The sequence below is a fragment of the Jaculus jaculus genome, chromosome 7 (genome assembly GCF_020740685.1).
Source record: "Jaculus jaculus isolate mJacJac1 chromosome 7, mJacJac1.mat.Y.cur, whole genome shotgun sequence".
In the NCBI taxonomy this organism is placed as follows: Eukaryota; Metazoa; Chordata; class Mammalia; order Rodentia; family Dipodidae; genus Jaculus; species Jaculus jaculus.
In genome coordinates, this window is record NC_059108.1 from 4,114,141 (window position 1) to 4,129,359 (window position 15,219).

A 15,219-nucleotide genomic window follows, 5' to 3' on the forward strand; every position below is an offset into this window, starting at 1 on the left:
GGGAAGGGGCCCGGTCCCTGTGAGACTGCCTGCCTCTTTGCCTCAGTTTCCACCTGACTCTGGATGGGGGGGAGAGGGTCTCCAGTCCTGAACCTCTCCTTCCGCACGCACACTGAGCGGGATTTGGGCTCTGGGCTAGCCACCTAGCTTGGCCTCCTGGGGGTCAGGGACAGTCTGGCTTTGACCTCTGCTCCCCTACCCCCCTGCCCCAGACCCACCCCCCCACACACATTAGACTGAGTATGCATAAGTCAGACAAAGCCAGGGTCCCTTCCTGCGCTCAACTAGGAAGTTCTTACTAACTGTGCCCCCCCCCCAAGTCCCCTCCTTCCTTCCCAACCAGGACTGGGGGGAAGGGGAGTTCCCTTTAAGGGCCGTGGGGGAGGGGGCTGCGGGCCAGCCCTCCTTCCGCCCCTCCCTGGTCCCCCTCCACCCGGGGGACCTCGGAGGCCCGGGCCCTGCGCCAGCGCATGCGCCCGCCTGTGGGCGCTGTCCCAGGCTGGCTGCGAGGACCGAGAGCGCACCGACAGACGGACGGACCGACGGACCGGGTAGCGCAGGGAGCGGGGCTACGGCGGGACAGCGACATGACTGGCCACTTGAAACAGCCGAGCGGGCGCGGGAACCCAGGCCCTGGGTCCTCGCCTTCTTCCCCAGGCCCCGGCCCGGGCCCGGGCTCGTCCTCGACGTCGGAGCGGGTGGCGCTCAAGAAAGAGATCGGGCTGGTGAGCGCTTGTACCATCATTATCGGTGAGCTGGGGCCAGCGCGCCTGGGTGGACTGGCCGGGGAGACAAGCAGCTTGCTCCAAACGCGGGGGGGGGGGGGGCTCCGCTCTGCTTCTCCTCCTCTCTGCCAGGCAGACCCCCCAACCCCCACCCTCAGCACCTACCGCTCCAGCCTAGTGAATGCAGCTACTCACACAGGGCAGGACCTGGCTCAGAGGCCTCAGGGCATCTTACCACGTCCTCTCCTCAGGCACGATGAAAAACTTCTCCGGAAAAATTGGGGATATCTTCCCAAGGCTGGAATTTGGCCTTTCATCTGCATGGAGTTTTGGCCAGGCACTTAACCCTGTTTCCATCTAAGAAACTTAAATAATGGCTAGGTCTGCCTTCAGTGACAAATTGTGGACTACGGTTTGTCCCTACTGTGTGCTTGGCACAGGTGCCAGGGTTAGGGTTGTCACTCCCGCCCAGTGTGACCGCAGACCCTGGGAGAAGCAGAGGTGCAGTTAGTGGTGGCATCGTGGTGGTCATGCCAAGCTGGCAGGAGGGCATCTGCTCGGTACTGGGGTCTCTGTAAAGTATTTTCATGGCCTGGCCCTCCGGCTCCAGCTTCCTGGAAAATGGGCTGTCTCCACATAGGGGCTTCTGGGTAGACAGAACGCTCAGGAGCAAGGGAAGTGGCGGTGGTTTTGTCCCCGCTCTCTGCTGTATGACTCCTGGAGAGCTGGGCCAACCAGACCAGGCACTTCTGAGCCTTCCTGTGCTCAGGAGCTGGGGCCTGTGGCATGGATACCCGGGCCCTTCACTGTTCTTATGGTGTACCCTACCCCAGCCAGTGGGGCTTGCAAGTCCCATTACCCTCCTGCCCTCCAGTCCCTTGGAGATGGAGAAAGGCTGGGGGGCCTCATGGGGTTGACTTAGGGTCTTCGCTTCCTCCTGCTCTGCCTCTACGTGAAGCTCTTGGACCACAGCTGCAGTGATTCTTGGCCACGTCCAGAGTTGACCCTGAAGCCAGCCTGGGACAGGCAATCCTCCTGCCTCCCACTAGGATAGCATCCTGGGAGCTGGACTTGGAGCCCCCCGGCTTAGGTGCAGGGCCGGCTCTCGGGGTCAGGCCAGGGCACTGGTTCGAACTTCGCCCCACCCTGCCTCTTCTTCAGCGGCTGTGTCCAGGAAGGGGAAGCCCACTCGCCTTGGAGGGGCCAGGGAGTCTCGGGGCTGGGCATGTCTGGGGCTAGCTGCGGTGCCCCGCACAGCTCCCCCTGGACTGTCTGGATGCCGCCCAGCACCCCTGAGCTGCATACTCCCTCTGCCTCCATCTCATTCTCTCCCAGGTCAGGCAGAGGCAGCCAGGATTCCAGCCCTCTGCAAGAGGGCTCTGAAGGAGATGGCTGTGCCCCCGCCTTCCCTAGAACAGACCCTGCAAGAGCTTCTCCCTACGGCACAGGCCTGAACTACCGGCTCAGCTCAGCCCGCTCTTGCTTCACCATTTCCATTTGGCCTTTAGAAACTGATGGCTGAGCCAGGGTGAATGGCAACTTGGCCAACCCACAATGGTGGGTTCAGGAACAGAGCTTCAGTGACCGGGGCACCAGCCCAGGGTACTCAGTAGTGGTCCCTCTGGCCCGGCTTGAAGAGCTTGGAAGAGTTACATCAGGCATGGGGGCTGAACAGGACTGTGGACAAACAGAATTGTCCCCTGCTAGGAGATTGGAGATGAGACTAGGTTAGCACTGTCCTCTCCTGGTGCCCCATCTCCTCCTAGGCGCATCTCTGGGGCTACTTGCCCCACGCTACCTCCCAGCTTCCTGTACCAGGTACACCCACTTCCTCTCTGTCTCTAACCTGCGCAGTCTGATCAAAATGGGAAGGCTGCAGAGGGCTTTGTTTTAGCATTACGTACCTTGAGAACTCCCAAAGATCCTTCCAGAAGATCCCTTAATTCACTCATAAGACACTGCCCCATACCAGGCAGAGAAGTGAGGCTTTAGGAATGGGATATGCGCACAGGCTGCCTATGGGCAGACGTTAGATTCCACCTCAACTGTGGGAGGGGGCGGGAGGTGATGCTCACAGCCAGAGACAGCGGAGCTGGAAGGGACTGGGCCGGCTGTGGGAAACAACAGGCTGGGGTGAGGCCCTGCAGAATAATCACACCCAGTCTCTGTTCAGATACCGTGTACCTTGTTCCATTACGAAAACATAGTCTTTCCTTAATTCCTGTGCCCACCATGCAAGATGGGAAGATTGGCAGCCATTACACAGATGGAACCCTGAGGTTAGGTGCTAAATAACCCTGTTACAAGTGGTGGGCTCAGATTTGGACTCGGCCCAGTGCCCTTTACTGCTCAGAAGCAGGGGAAAAGGAGAGTCAGCCTCAACTCCCTCCGATTGGGGTCAACCTGATAACACATCCATCTGGGGTAGACTGGGTTCCCCCTCCACTATAAACCTCCAGCTGAGGTACACTGGGCTCCCCCTCCACTCTAAACCCCCAACTGGGGTCGACTGGGCTTATCTCCCACTATAAACCCCCAACTGGGGTAGACTGGGTTTCCCCTCCACTATAAACCTCCAACTGTGGTAGACCGAACTCCACCTTCCCCCCCGCCTCATACACTATAAACAGAGGGATAAGGAAGTCAACCCTTTTCCAAAAGCTGTCCACATGTGGTCTCTCACCCTAAATTGGGGACCTCAGCCATCTCCCTCTCACTACTCACAATTAAAGAAGCAATGCGCCAGGGCGGCAGAGTGGGTCACTGTGGACCTGTTACCCAGGCTCTGTTCTTTTTGCCCTTCTCCTTGGATTCATGTGGAACTCAGACCGGTGTCTAAGGGTCAGCCTGAGGCTTGTGCAGAGATCAGGGGCTACTTCACGAATCGTATCCTTTTAGGGGCCAGTTCCTGCTCATCCAGCCACAGACAGACCCCTGTCTGTGGTCTCCAGGGTTGAAGATGTGTAGTCTTAAGAATTTCCCAGTCCCATTCAAAGATGAGCAAACTGAGATCTCAGGGCTGCAACCGGCCCAGGGTCAGGCGCCGTGGCACACTTGGAGAACAGGGCCAGCTCCAGCCACATGGACGGGCGCTTGGCCGCACTGGGTACCCTCATTTGTAGGGGATTGCGGATGAAGGAATGAGTTGGGGAGGGTGTCGGGTCTTTATGAGCCCTGGTGAGGGCTGTCTTTTCCTCTTTAGGAGGTGGGAGCCATTTGGAGGGTGGCATTCAGCAGAGAAGGGGCAGGATAGGACTTTGTGGGCTCAGTGTACGCAGGAAGAGGCTAAAGGGCTGAAGGTGCCAGAGGGGTGGCAGGTAGGAGGCCACGTGAGTCCCCTGGACGAGAGGCCGTGGTGGCTCAGGACAAGGGACAGCAGTGGGAGGCCGAGAGGAGGCTCCGTCCTGGGTGAGTGAGAAGTGTGGAACCAGACGGAGTGCGACAGAAGAGCAGATGTCGCTAAACCAAGTGTCACGAGCAGGTGTGGGATGTGGGAGCAAGAGAGCCTCCAAGGTGATGTGGGAGGTGGTCTGAGCAGCTGGGAGGATGGTTTGTCCTTGATCGATCAGGAAAAACAAAATCAGAGAAATGGCTCTCAGGAAAAGGAGCAAGAAGTCAGGAGTCCTGTTGGGAGCGTGTGAGAGGCTTGGCACGAGGCAGTTAGCGATCCAGGTTGACTCTGGTAGAAAGGCCCCTGCTTGGAGTCTAAATTTTGGAGTTGACAGCAGAAACCAAAGGGCTGGATGAAATCTCTTAAGTGAGTGATTGTAGAAAGAAAACTGAAGAGGCCCCAGGACTGAATCCTGGGCACCTAACGGTTAGACATCAAACAAGATTAGGGAGCTATAAAGGCATGGTGGTACACACCTTTAAACTCAGAACTGGAGAAACTAAGGCAGGAGGATCACAAGTTCTAGGCCAGCCTGGGCTACATATCAAAATCCTATTTAAAACAAAGCAATGCGAGCAAACAACAAAAAAATAATTCTAAGACACCAGCAACCGTGCAAGAGCACTGGAGGGAGGCTGGGCGAGGAGAGGGCAGTCACCACGCCGCTCCAGAACGGCTCAGGGACGGCGTGGGCTGGGGTCGGACTTGAACTCAGCAATGCGGAGCTTAAGACCCAGCCTAGAGGGGGTCACTGTCTACTGTACGGGGCTCCTCGGGGCTGGCTTGCATGGGCCAGACACAGAGGGCGGCACACTTCTGCCCGTCCTCTCCAGAGGAAAGTGGGTTAGGGCGGAGGTGCGCGCCGGCCACTTAGCAACCCGAGGCACGTCTTATATGTCCCCACTCACCGCCTTGGCGCCCTGCCAACACCTCAGTGGACCTATCTGTCACCCAGGGCGGAATGTGAAAGACACTTGTTAGACGAACACGCTGGGGGAGGAGGCACACGTTTTATCCCGGTCTCAGCAAAGTTTGAGGGCTCGCCCCAGAGCGTTTGGGGTCCTCTGGAAATTCGGTCTCCAGAGGAAAGATTGGGGACACAGAGGTCCTCAAGTTTTACGACACCAGTAAGCACTTGCTGTGGCCCCTCGTGTGTCAGGTAGGTCAAGGCATGCCAACATACCCGCATAATAAGTAACCCCGCTCCGCCATCCCCCGGGTCCATGGGAGTGGGGCAGGGCTCAGGTTATAGTGGCCAAGGTGGGCGATCTGGAGGGCTTCCTGGAGGTGGTGCTACTTCAGGAAGCCCAGGAGTCCTGACAGAGGTCTGACATAGTGGGATAGTATGGCTGAGCAGAACCAGTACCGTATGCAGTGTGCATGCTCTGCCAAGCTCTCTGCTGGCCTCTAGCTCCATGGTCCTTCTAGCAGATGGGAAACTGAGTCCCAGAAAAGCAGCACTGGCTGGCAGTCATGTGGCCATTTCTGTTTCGAGGGGAAAAGGGGTGCTTTCAGTGTCTTGACCTCCCTGTTCTTCCACAGATCAGACCACACACACACACACACACACACACACACACACACACACACACACCATGGGCAGGTGGCTCATTCCACAGACTTGATCTCCACGGTCCACCCATGACCTCCACAGTCCACCACTGCCTCCCAGAAATAGGTCAGCAAGCACCACGGTAGTCGTGGGGGAACAATGGCCCTTTCTCTGCCGTTCCTCCAAGGATCCGGGTAAGCCCCATCAGGCCAAACATCTTAATGTGATAAAAACCACTCCGCACAGGCACAGGGAAGAGAGGCGGAGGAGGAGACCCATGGGAGCCTTCTCACAGGCCTGAGAGGTTCTACAGGGAACCAAGGCAGGTGGCCCATTGGGTTGGCAGGAATGTAGAGGTCTCAGGCCCCATCTTTCTCTGGCTGTCCATCAAATGATCATCCAGGCATTTGGCAGCATCTCTTGGCCCGTTCCATATCTCCATCCTCTGAACTCGTTGGGCCCTGAGTTTCCATTCCTCCTCCTCCTTTTACTCTAATCCAGGATTTCCCCAAGGGCTGGGCTGTCCACTGTTGTCCCTTCCATAGGACAGATGTGCTGGGCCTGAATAAGGGAGGCATGAGCTTACTACCCACCTCCCCTGGTGAAGAAAACATTCTAGACTCTGTAGGATGCTCCTCCACACTCGTAATTATTCACACACTGGAACCCCTCCCTCACTCCTGTTCTCGGCATCCTTCTCCCCCTGGTCACCCTCTGCTGTCCACCCAAGCCCACCAGCCCCATGCCTCCCCTTACAGCGTCCCACCTCCATCTGCCCAGAGCATCCAGGGAGGCATGGTGGGGTATTCTGTATTCAGAATACTGTCTACTTCAGGCACCTGAGGCAGGTGCTGGAGGTTGATAAGGTCCAGAGGGTGAGCTCCCCCATCCCTCTGCAGAACCTCAGAAAGGCTAGCTAGCGCACATGGTCTTTGGAAGCACATGAGAAGAACTCCTGAATGGTAGCCTAAAGCCACGTGTCCAAAACAATGGTAATCAGCAACCCCCCCATTCCCCATCAGAGCCCAGCATCCAGATTTTGGACACTTGGCACTAATTTCATACCCCAGTTCCAGAAGATGGGGTGCAGGGTGTGGTTTTCCCTAGAACTGTGCCTGCAAGGCTCCACCAGGTTGAATTGGGTAGAGGAATAGGGTCTCCACAGGCAGTGGTGTGGCCTCGGAGCTTTGAATGCCCCCAGCTCTGACATGCCCAGCTCCTCCTTCCAAGGCCACCCAGCCCCCGCTGGCTTCCAACCTCGCTGGCTTTTGGCAAATCCAGTCCAGCCAGGTCCTGAGAACGGCTGCCGGCTGCCGGTGGAGCAAAGGAACTCAAAGGCCCTTTAGAAATCCAGCCACCCTCCCAGCACCTGGGCCCCTCATGGGAGAAGGGAGACAAGCTCCTCTCCCCACAGAGAGCAGACCAGGAACACGGCTTACCTCCAGGGTTGGAACGCAGGAGCTCTTGCATCCTTATCTGGATGTGTTTAGGGCTCCCGGGATGTGACCAGAAAACCAAGTGAGGCCATCCAGACTGGAAATCTGTGTCGACTGGGAGTGGGGGTGAGGGGTGCCATGGTGCATTCAGAGTGAATGCAGATGGGTGACCACGGTTGTGCCCTCAGCCAGCCCAGCTGAGGGGTGCAGTGGGTGGAAAAAGCAGGCTCTGCACTGATGGGCATGTGGCCTCCCTCGTCCCCTATCAGGAAGGGGTTGATCCTCGTCTAGGCACTGAGCTGCAGGTCCCACCAGGGCTTCCGGCTCCTTAGTCTACATGGCCTGTGGCTCTAGAACCCTTCCCTTCCCCCCGTCAAGCTGTAGTGTGATTCCCAGGATGGTGTCCCGAATCTTTGGATGAAGCTCACAGGATCCAGACGTGGCCTTGCTTTATTCCAGCTGCTGGGGAGCTTGTGGCTGTGTGGATTCTATGACTCTTGTTGAATACAGGGTCTGCTCTGCAGAGCACAGTTTTACTCTCGGAACGTCCCGGCATGTCCCTCCATCCTCTCGCCTCTCCCAGACGTTCTGAGTTCACAGTTGCGTTCCCAGCCCGGTTCACAGAGTGAGCCTTGCCTGGGGGCAAGACGAAGCACTGCAAAATGCCAAGCGAAGATGTCAAGCCCTAAGTCAGCTGAGGGCTTCACAGCTATATCTCCCCAGGCCTTCATAGTAAGCCCATTTTACAGATAGGACTGGAGAAGAGAACTGGGAGAATGCCCCTGCCGCTGCTGCCCAGCGGGCATTGCACCTACACATTTCAACAGTGCCAGGGAGCAAGATCTGTTGGGAGTCTGTGTCCTGGGTTCTAGGTCAGGGACAGCTCCATGACTGCAAAGGTAAACAGAGAATGAAGAAATTAGTAAGGGCTGGGGAGATGGCTCCGTAGATAAATGGTAAATACCTTCGTTTGTTTGTTTTTTGGTTTTTCAAGGTAGGGTCTCACTCTAGCCCAGGCTGACCTGGAATTCACTACGTAGTCTCAGGGTGGACTTGAACTCTCAGTGATCCTCCTACCTCTGCCTCCCAAGTGCTGGGATTAAAGGTATGTGCCACTACACTCAGGTAAATACCTAAATTTTTTTTAAAGTTTATTTGCAAGCACTAGAACTTGAAGTTGTCTCTTGGCCTCCCCATGCCGGCTGGGGCAGCACACACCTATGCAGGAGCCCACAGCAGGGGCGGGGGGGGGGGGGCGGAGGGGCGTGTCAGGCAGGGGGTGGAGGGAGAAGCTTCTTGGTTTGCCATCATGAATTTGAGCTCTGGCCAATAGGAGAGGGCCGAGCAGATGGGAAGTCGAAGTCTTCTGTGAGAGGCCAGCTCTGGTCAGTAGGTGGAAAGGGAGGTAGGTGGCTGGAGACAAAGACGTCAGCCTGGGCACATAGGGTGCACAGCAGTGAGACAGAAGATCTCAGGACCCCATTCCTGGTAAGGGGCCTGGCTGGCTGGACAAGGTGCCATTCCTCGTGCCTGGCACAGAGTCCAAGGACGGGCTGATGATGATCCCAAAAGGGGCCTGGCCAGGCCTAAGAGGCCCAGCGGCATGCCCAGGCTACCTGTTCCTCCTCCTCCAGGGATCAAGCCAGGCTTCCTACCTCCTTCTAGCAGCTAGCCTTCCACCCCAGAGAAGCCAGGTTGCTAAAGGCAGCTCAGCCTGATGCCTCCTGTCTTTCCCTGCAGGGAACATCATTGGCTCTGGTATCTTCATCTCGCCCAAGGGTGTCCTGGAGCACTCAGGCTCTGTGGGTCTGGCGCTCTTCGTCTGGGTCCTGGGTGGAGGCGTGACGGCTCTGGGCTCCCTCTGCTACGCAGAGCTGGGAGTCGCCATCCCCAAGTCAGGAGGGGACTACGCCTATGTCACCGAGATCTTCGGGGGCCTGGCGGGGTGAGTGCGAGGCTCTGGCAGGGAAGGGGGGTGCTCTCTCCAGAATGCGATGGGCATGGATGAATAAGGGGTGGTTGGCACAAGTGCCAGCAGTCTCCACTGGCCCCTTTACCTGTGTGTCTCCTTTTATTTTATTTTCTCTTATTATTTTGTCTTATTTGCTTTGGCCTTCTGGGATAGAGAGTCTCACTGTGTGGCCCAGGCTGGTCTTGAACTCATGCCCCTCCTGCATCCACCTCCCCAGAGTCACAGGCCTAGGCCACCGCACTCAGCTCTGTATCTGCTTTTGAAAAGAGCTCCCTGTGAGCCCCACTCCCACCTGGGTGCTTGTGGGGGAGAGAGAGGCCGTGAGGTTTAAAGCCGTTAGACAACGCCAGCACCTAGGCAAGGAGAAGCCTTCATCTCAGCACAGCTGTCTGCAGCAAAAGGAGACACAAGAGTGTCCTCCCTTGCCCGGCAAGACCCTCCCCCGACACTACTCATCCAGTACCTGTGGAAACCGGCTGGGCACCTGCTCTGAGCTGAGGGCCAGGGTTGCCGCAATATCTGTCCCCGACATCAAGTCGCTCACAGAGCAGAGGAATGGAACAGGCCCCTAAAGGAGATTCCCACCTAGAGGATGTGACAGAAGTCAATGGCCACACGGCTGGGAACAGGAAACATGCCATGCAGGAAAGCCATGTGTGGTGAGGTTCCATTGTGTGACAGCATGCTGGACTCTGAAAGTCACATGGCCTTGCAGGAACAATAGGATTTTTTTTTTTCAGCCCCGTCAGTGAGGAGAGCACAGACCTTCATAGACCCCTGGATCACGCACATGGGCGCGTGCACACACAGACACACACAGAGAGAGAGAGAGAGAGAGATGGTGGTGGTCTGGGCAGTCTGTCTACTGTGGCTAGAAGCCAAGGTCAGGTTCACAGTAGGTGCGAAGGATGAAGGAGACGGGTACTGAAGCTGCTGTAGTCACCTAGACAACAGCTGCCAAGAGCCTTCGGTGCAGGCAGATTCCGAACCCCGGAGGAACCCGATGCAGAAGGATGCGGTAGCAGTATGTCATGAGCATCACGTAGATGCAGCAAGGGTGACGCCCAGTGTCCCACCTTCAAAGGTCCATACTGGCTGTCCCCTGTGACCAAGGGGAGAGGTTGGGGTCATGTTGGCAGGTGCTCTCTGGCATGTCAAGGAAGTTGGCCAGTCAGGTCTCGGGTGGAAGGTCTGACGCAGGCAAAAGGTGCTGTGGGCCTAGGGAGAGTCCTTAGGAGAAGGTGAAATGAGGCTGAGGGCCCCATGGACAGCCGGCATAGGGCCAGGCAGTGTTCTCCAGCAGCGAAGGGGGGCTGTCAACCTGCGTTCCTGAGGCCAAGGGTTAGGTTGCGTAGAGAAGGTACAGGAGATGGCTCAGAGCCAGGGCGAGGACAAGAGGGCAGCCCATGACGAGTCTCACCCTCAGTGGTGAGCAGGAAGCTCTAGCCACCCCAAGGGGGGACCTCTGGGAACAGGCAGAGTCCTTGGGAAAGGCTTTGAACACACAGCCTCAGTGCCCCCATGGAAGCCAGACAGAGGCGAGACGACTCTGGTAGGAAAGGCACAAATCACTCCATTCTCAAGGCCAGGACCCCACTCACTGAAGAAGTCTGCCTTGCTCAGATTCAGCCGCAAGCTCTGCTGAGAGCCCTAGCTGACGCTATGACCGGAAGGCTGGTGTCAGTCCACTTTAGGCTCAGGAAATTGCCTGGGTTTGGTTCCCAATCCTAACTCCTCCCTAGACTCCAGCAGCCCCACAAGCCCTTCGGAGCCAGTGCTTGCCCAGTCCAGCCTCCCAGGCCTGGGGGCCTCACAGACGAGAGGATGCCTGATGTGCTGATGCGTGCTGGCCCTCACTGCCTGCAGATTCCTGCTGCTCTGGAGTGCTGTGCTCATCATGTACCCTACCAGCCTGGCCGTCATCTCCATGACCTTCTCCAACTACGTGCTACAGCCTGTCTTTCCCAACTGCATCCCCCCCGCCACCGCCTCCCACGTGCTGTCCATGGCCTGCCTCAGTGAGTGTCCCTGAGCCCCTGACCCAAGAGCAGCTGACTGTCCCGCCCCGAGATGCTCTGTGCCCACAGTGTGGGGACAGCACAGTGGGAGCCTCGCTCCTATCACAGCAGCCAGCCCCTACATTATCAACCTCAGGACCTGGAGTCCTTGCCTTGCTGCCTGGTCTGGACTTGGCCATGGTCTTCCTTGAGGTTTTAGCCTCAAGGGCCCATACCTCTTCCCTCCCCCAGTGCTGCTGACGTGGGTGAACGGCTCCAGCGTGCGCTGGGCCACACGCATCCAAGACGTCTTCACAGGCGGGAAGTTGCTGGCCCTGTCACTCATCATTGGCGTTGGCTTTGTGCAGATCTTCCAAGGTAGAGCTGGGGTGGGGGCGTGCACGGGGCTGGGGAGACGGTTCTGACCCCCTGACGTCTGCCCCTTCCAGGACACTTCGAGGAGCTGAAGCCCAGCAACGCCTTTACCTTCTGGATGACGCCCTCCGTGGGTCACCTGGCCCTGGCTTTCCTCCAGGGCTCGTTCGCCTTCAGCGGCTGGAACTTTCTCAACTATGTCACGGAGGAGCTAGTTGACCCTCGCAAGTGAGTGGAGCGTCCAGCCGGGCGGGGAAGCAGCCACCCTCGCACACCCACTGCCACTCAGAGGCCACCCTGGTCGCCCACTAACTGTGGCCGCTGCCCCAGGGCAGCCTCCCTTGGAGGAGAGCCGGGACGCCGTGTCCTTCCAGTCTCACCCTGTGTGGCTGCAGCTGCAGCTGGCCCCTCCCTGGGCCTCAGAAACACCATAATCTGCTGTCCGTGCAGATTTGCATTTGCTCCAAAATTATCCATACGCGCACAATACGATCCTGACAGAGAGGCCCATGACTCTGTCCAACGCTCCACCAGGGCCTTTGACAGGAGTAGTGGACGAGGGAGGGCAGAGCCCCCAAGGGAGACCCCAGACCTGAGGGCCACGCTTGCAGGCACCTGGGGGATTTTTCCAGGCTGACTTCGGTTGTATGCGATTTTCTCTTTCTATCCAGACATTCATTAGGTCCCACTCTCAGGAGATGACGTGGCATCACCCCATGGCCTCTCCCTCATCTGCCCTTCCTTTCCTTTTAGTTCTCTGGGAGGGGCTTGAGGAAAAGGCAGGCAGAAGTGTTTCTGTGACCCTCAACAACAACGCTGCCCCCTCTCCTGTACCAAAGGCCCCCCAGAGGATGCAGGAGGTAGAGACTCCAGGCTATCGTGACTACTGAGCCCCCCCCCATTCCGCTCTCTGCCTCCAGAAACCTACCTCGTGCCATCTTCATCTCCATCCCACTGGTGACCTTCGTGTACACATTCACCAACATCGCCTACTTCACCGCCATGTCCCCCCAGGAGCTGCTGTCCTCCAACGCCGTGGCTGTGGTGAGTGGGGCCGTTGTCTGGCCTCAGCCTTGACTGCCCCCACCCCCACCCCAGTCTCACACCCCGCCTCTCTTCTGTGCCCACCCAGACCTTCGGGGAGAAGCTGCTGGGCTACTTTTCATGGGTCATGCCTGTCTCTGTGGCACTGTCCACTTTTGGAGGGATCAATGGCTACCTGTTCACCTCTTCCAGGTGACTGGGTTGGGGAGAGGAAGACAGGGGGCCCAGGGGAGGCAAGGCAGGTGCCCTCCAGTGACAAGTGTTCAATTCCAAGTCAAGTAAAGGAAGCAAGAAGGGCCCTGCAGAGGTAGCGGGTAAAGTGTCACGCAGGCCTGGGGACCTGGGTCCAGATCCCCAGCACCCACGTAAAATGCCAGTCGCGGTGGTATGTGCCTATAATCATAGCGTTGGGAAGGTCAAGACAGGCATATACTTGGGGCCTGCTGACTGGCCAGTCTAGCTGAATCAGTGAGCTCTAGGTTCAGTGAGAGGTCCTGTCTCAAAATGTAAAACAGCCAAGAAAGACATCGGTCTCCAACATCTGGCCTCTGCATGCATGTCCACACAAACCTGCACACACACAGGCAGGCACGTAACACACATAACATGCTAATAAAAGAGAAAAGAAACAGAGAGCAAAAGAGCGTCAGGCTGCCAGAGGGGAAGAGCCGCCCAGCGGAGCTTGTCGGGACTGGAGGGCAGAGGTCAGAGGTCAGAGGTGACAGCTTGAAAGGAGCATCCGGGTTCTAGCCAGAAGGAAGAGAATCCCCAGTGCCGGGCTCGGAGCCTTACCCACCTCTGACCCCGTGCCCAGACTTTGCTTCTCTGGAGCCCGAGAGGGACACTTGCCCAGCCTGCTGGCCATGATACATGTCAGACGCTGCACCCCTATCCCTGCTCTCCTCGTCTGTGTAAGTTGGGGGACCCTGGACAGCCATGATGTGGAGTCAGGGGGCACCAAGCAACTGGGGGGGGGGGAACCTTGTGAGAAAGAATCCCTAGCCACAGTGGGCGGGCTATGGTGGGTGGGAAAAGAGCAGGACTCGCCGGGTCTCCTGGCCTGAGTGGGCAGCCTGCAGGAGTTGCCAGATTCAGGGGCGCGGCCAGCTGTCAGCCCCTGGTCTTTTCCCAGTGCGGGGCCACAGCGGCCATCATGCTCGTGGGAGACACGTACACGCTCATCAACTACGTGTCCTTCATCAACTACCTCTGCTACGGCGTCACCATACTGGGTCTGCTCGTGCTGCGCTGGAGACGGCCAGCGCTCCACAGGCCCATCAAGGTGAGGGCGGAGAGCCAGGGCCTCCTTCACGCAGTTGGGGCCCCAGAGACAGGTGTGGGGGACAATGACAGTGGGTAAAGCACTCGTAGAGCCCCGAGACTTCCAAGCACTGGCCGTCTCTCTTCATGGCCACACCATGAGGGAAGTGCTGTTCTTGCTCCATCTCCAGACAGGGAAAAATTGAAACTAAGGTCACGGGGCCACAGGTGACAGGTCCTGAAAACAGAAGACTGGAGATGGAGGTAACAGAAAAGCCCTCCCTTTGCATCTAAATCCCAAGGGAGAGAAGTGCTCGGTGCTACAATATGACACACCGAAAATTCATTGAGCTGCAGCCAAGTGCAGGCAAGTCTGCACACAGCAGTGCGGGCAGCTTGATTTTGCTGAAATTAACACAAGCCTTAGCAGTCCAACCAACTGGTCAACCTTCCAGCACACTGGGCTGCCTGCCTCCAGAAAGGGCCCCTACGGACAACCAGCTGCTGGGGCTGGAGGAAGTGCTTCGACCTCAGGGTGGGAGGGGCACAAGAGGGGTGCAGCACCATCCTGTCCTCCCCACCAGGTGAACCTCCTCATCCCCGTGGCGTACTTGTTGTTCTGGGCCTTCCTGCTGGTCTTCAGCTTCATCTCGGAGCCCATGGTCTGTGGGGTTGGCATCATCATCCTCCTCACAGGGGTCCCCATCTTCTTCCTGGGAGTGTTCTGGAGAAGCAAACCAAAGTGTGTGCACAGACTTATAGGTGAGCCAGCAGCCTTGCCCACCATGCCCCGTGCAGAGGGGCGACCCTTGGGATCTCATCACAGCACTGGCTCCTGGTAGTCTGGCTGGTGACACAGGACTCAGTGGCTTCCCCAAATTATGGCCCAAACCCACTAACAGAGGGAGTACTCCCTGCCTAGGGGAGGTGTCCAGAGATGGGGTCACTGCTGTCCCCAAGTGTCAAGCCCCTCATCTGCCTTTTCTATCTGTCCTCAGAGTCCATAACATGCTGGGGCCAGGAGCTGTGTTTCGTGGTTTACCCCCAAGGTTCCCTGGAGGAGGAGGAAAATGGCCCCGTGGGCCAGCCCTTCCCACTGCCCGCCATGGACAAGCCCTTGAAGACGCAGTGAGACCTTGTAGAGACCGCAGCAGCTGTTTCTGTTTACATGTCGTTTATTACTGAGGGGTTTCCTTTTTTTGCAACAACAATTTTTTTTTTTTCTGGAAAAGAGATTCGACCCTTAAGAGGCGTGTTGTAAAGAAGCCACTGGGCAAAGGCTTCCTGCCTTAGTGCTGCCCTGCTAGCTTTTCCTGAAAAGTCTATAAATAAACAGGGCTGGTTGTTGCTTGTGCACCAGGAGAGTACCTGGGTGACCCATACTGGGGACAGGTGGCGGCATGCCCCAGTAGGGGCGCACATGTCACTAGCTGAGAAGGTACTGTGGAGGTTTTCAGCACTGGGGGA

At 57.4% G+C, this 15,219-nt stretch overlaps 1 protein-coding gene across 4 annotated transcripts; it reads left to right on the top strand.

The window, feature by feature from the left end:
* Positions 1-559: 559 nt before the first annotated feature.
* Positions 560-15,109, top strand: Slc7a10 (solute carrier family 7 member 10). Of its 4 annotated transcripts, XM_004659959.2 has the most exons (11): positions 560-750; positions 8,845-9,049; positions 10,943-11,094; positions 11,326-11,451; positions 11,523-11,676; positions 12,369-12,492; positions 12,581-12,684; positions 13,307-13,403; positions 13,625-13,774; positions 14,337-14,514; positions 14,751-14,969. In XM_004659959.2, the coding sequence occupies exons 1-11, from the start codon at positions 588-590 to the stop codon at positions 14,882-14,884; spliced, it is 1,587 nt and encodes a 528-aa protein (XP_004660016.2). In that variant the 5' UTR covers positions 560-587; the 3' UTR covers positions 14,885-14,969. The 4 variants fall into 4 exon arrangements, with proteins under 4 accessions (XP_004660016.2, XP_045010542.1, XP_045010543.1 ...); XM_045154607.1 differs by lacking the exon at positions 12,581-12,684 and having other exon boundaries at positions 14,751-15,109; XM_045154608.1 differs by lacking the exon at positions 13,625-13,774.
* The last annotated feature ends 110 nt before the right edge of the window (positions 15,110-15,219 follow it).

Bases quoted from the DNA above. Each gene is read 5' to 3' on its own strand.
- Slc7a10 (XM_004659959.2), top strand. From the start codon at position 588: ATGACTGGCCACTTGAAACAGCCGAGCGGGCGCGGGAACCCAGGCCCT. The intron at 751-8,844 runs GTGAGCTGGGGC...CTTTCCCTGCAG, and splicing joins CGCTTGTACCATCATTATCG to GGAACATCATTGGCTCTGGT. The intron at 12,685-13,306 runs GTGACTGGGTTG...CCCCGTGCCCAG, and splicing joins TACCTGTTCACCTCTTCCAG to ACTTTGCTTCTCTGGAGCCC.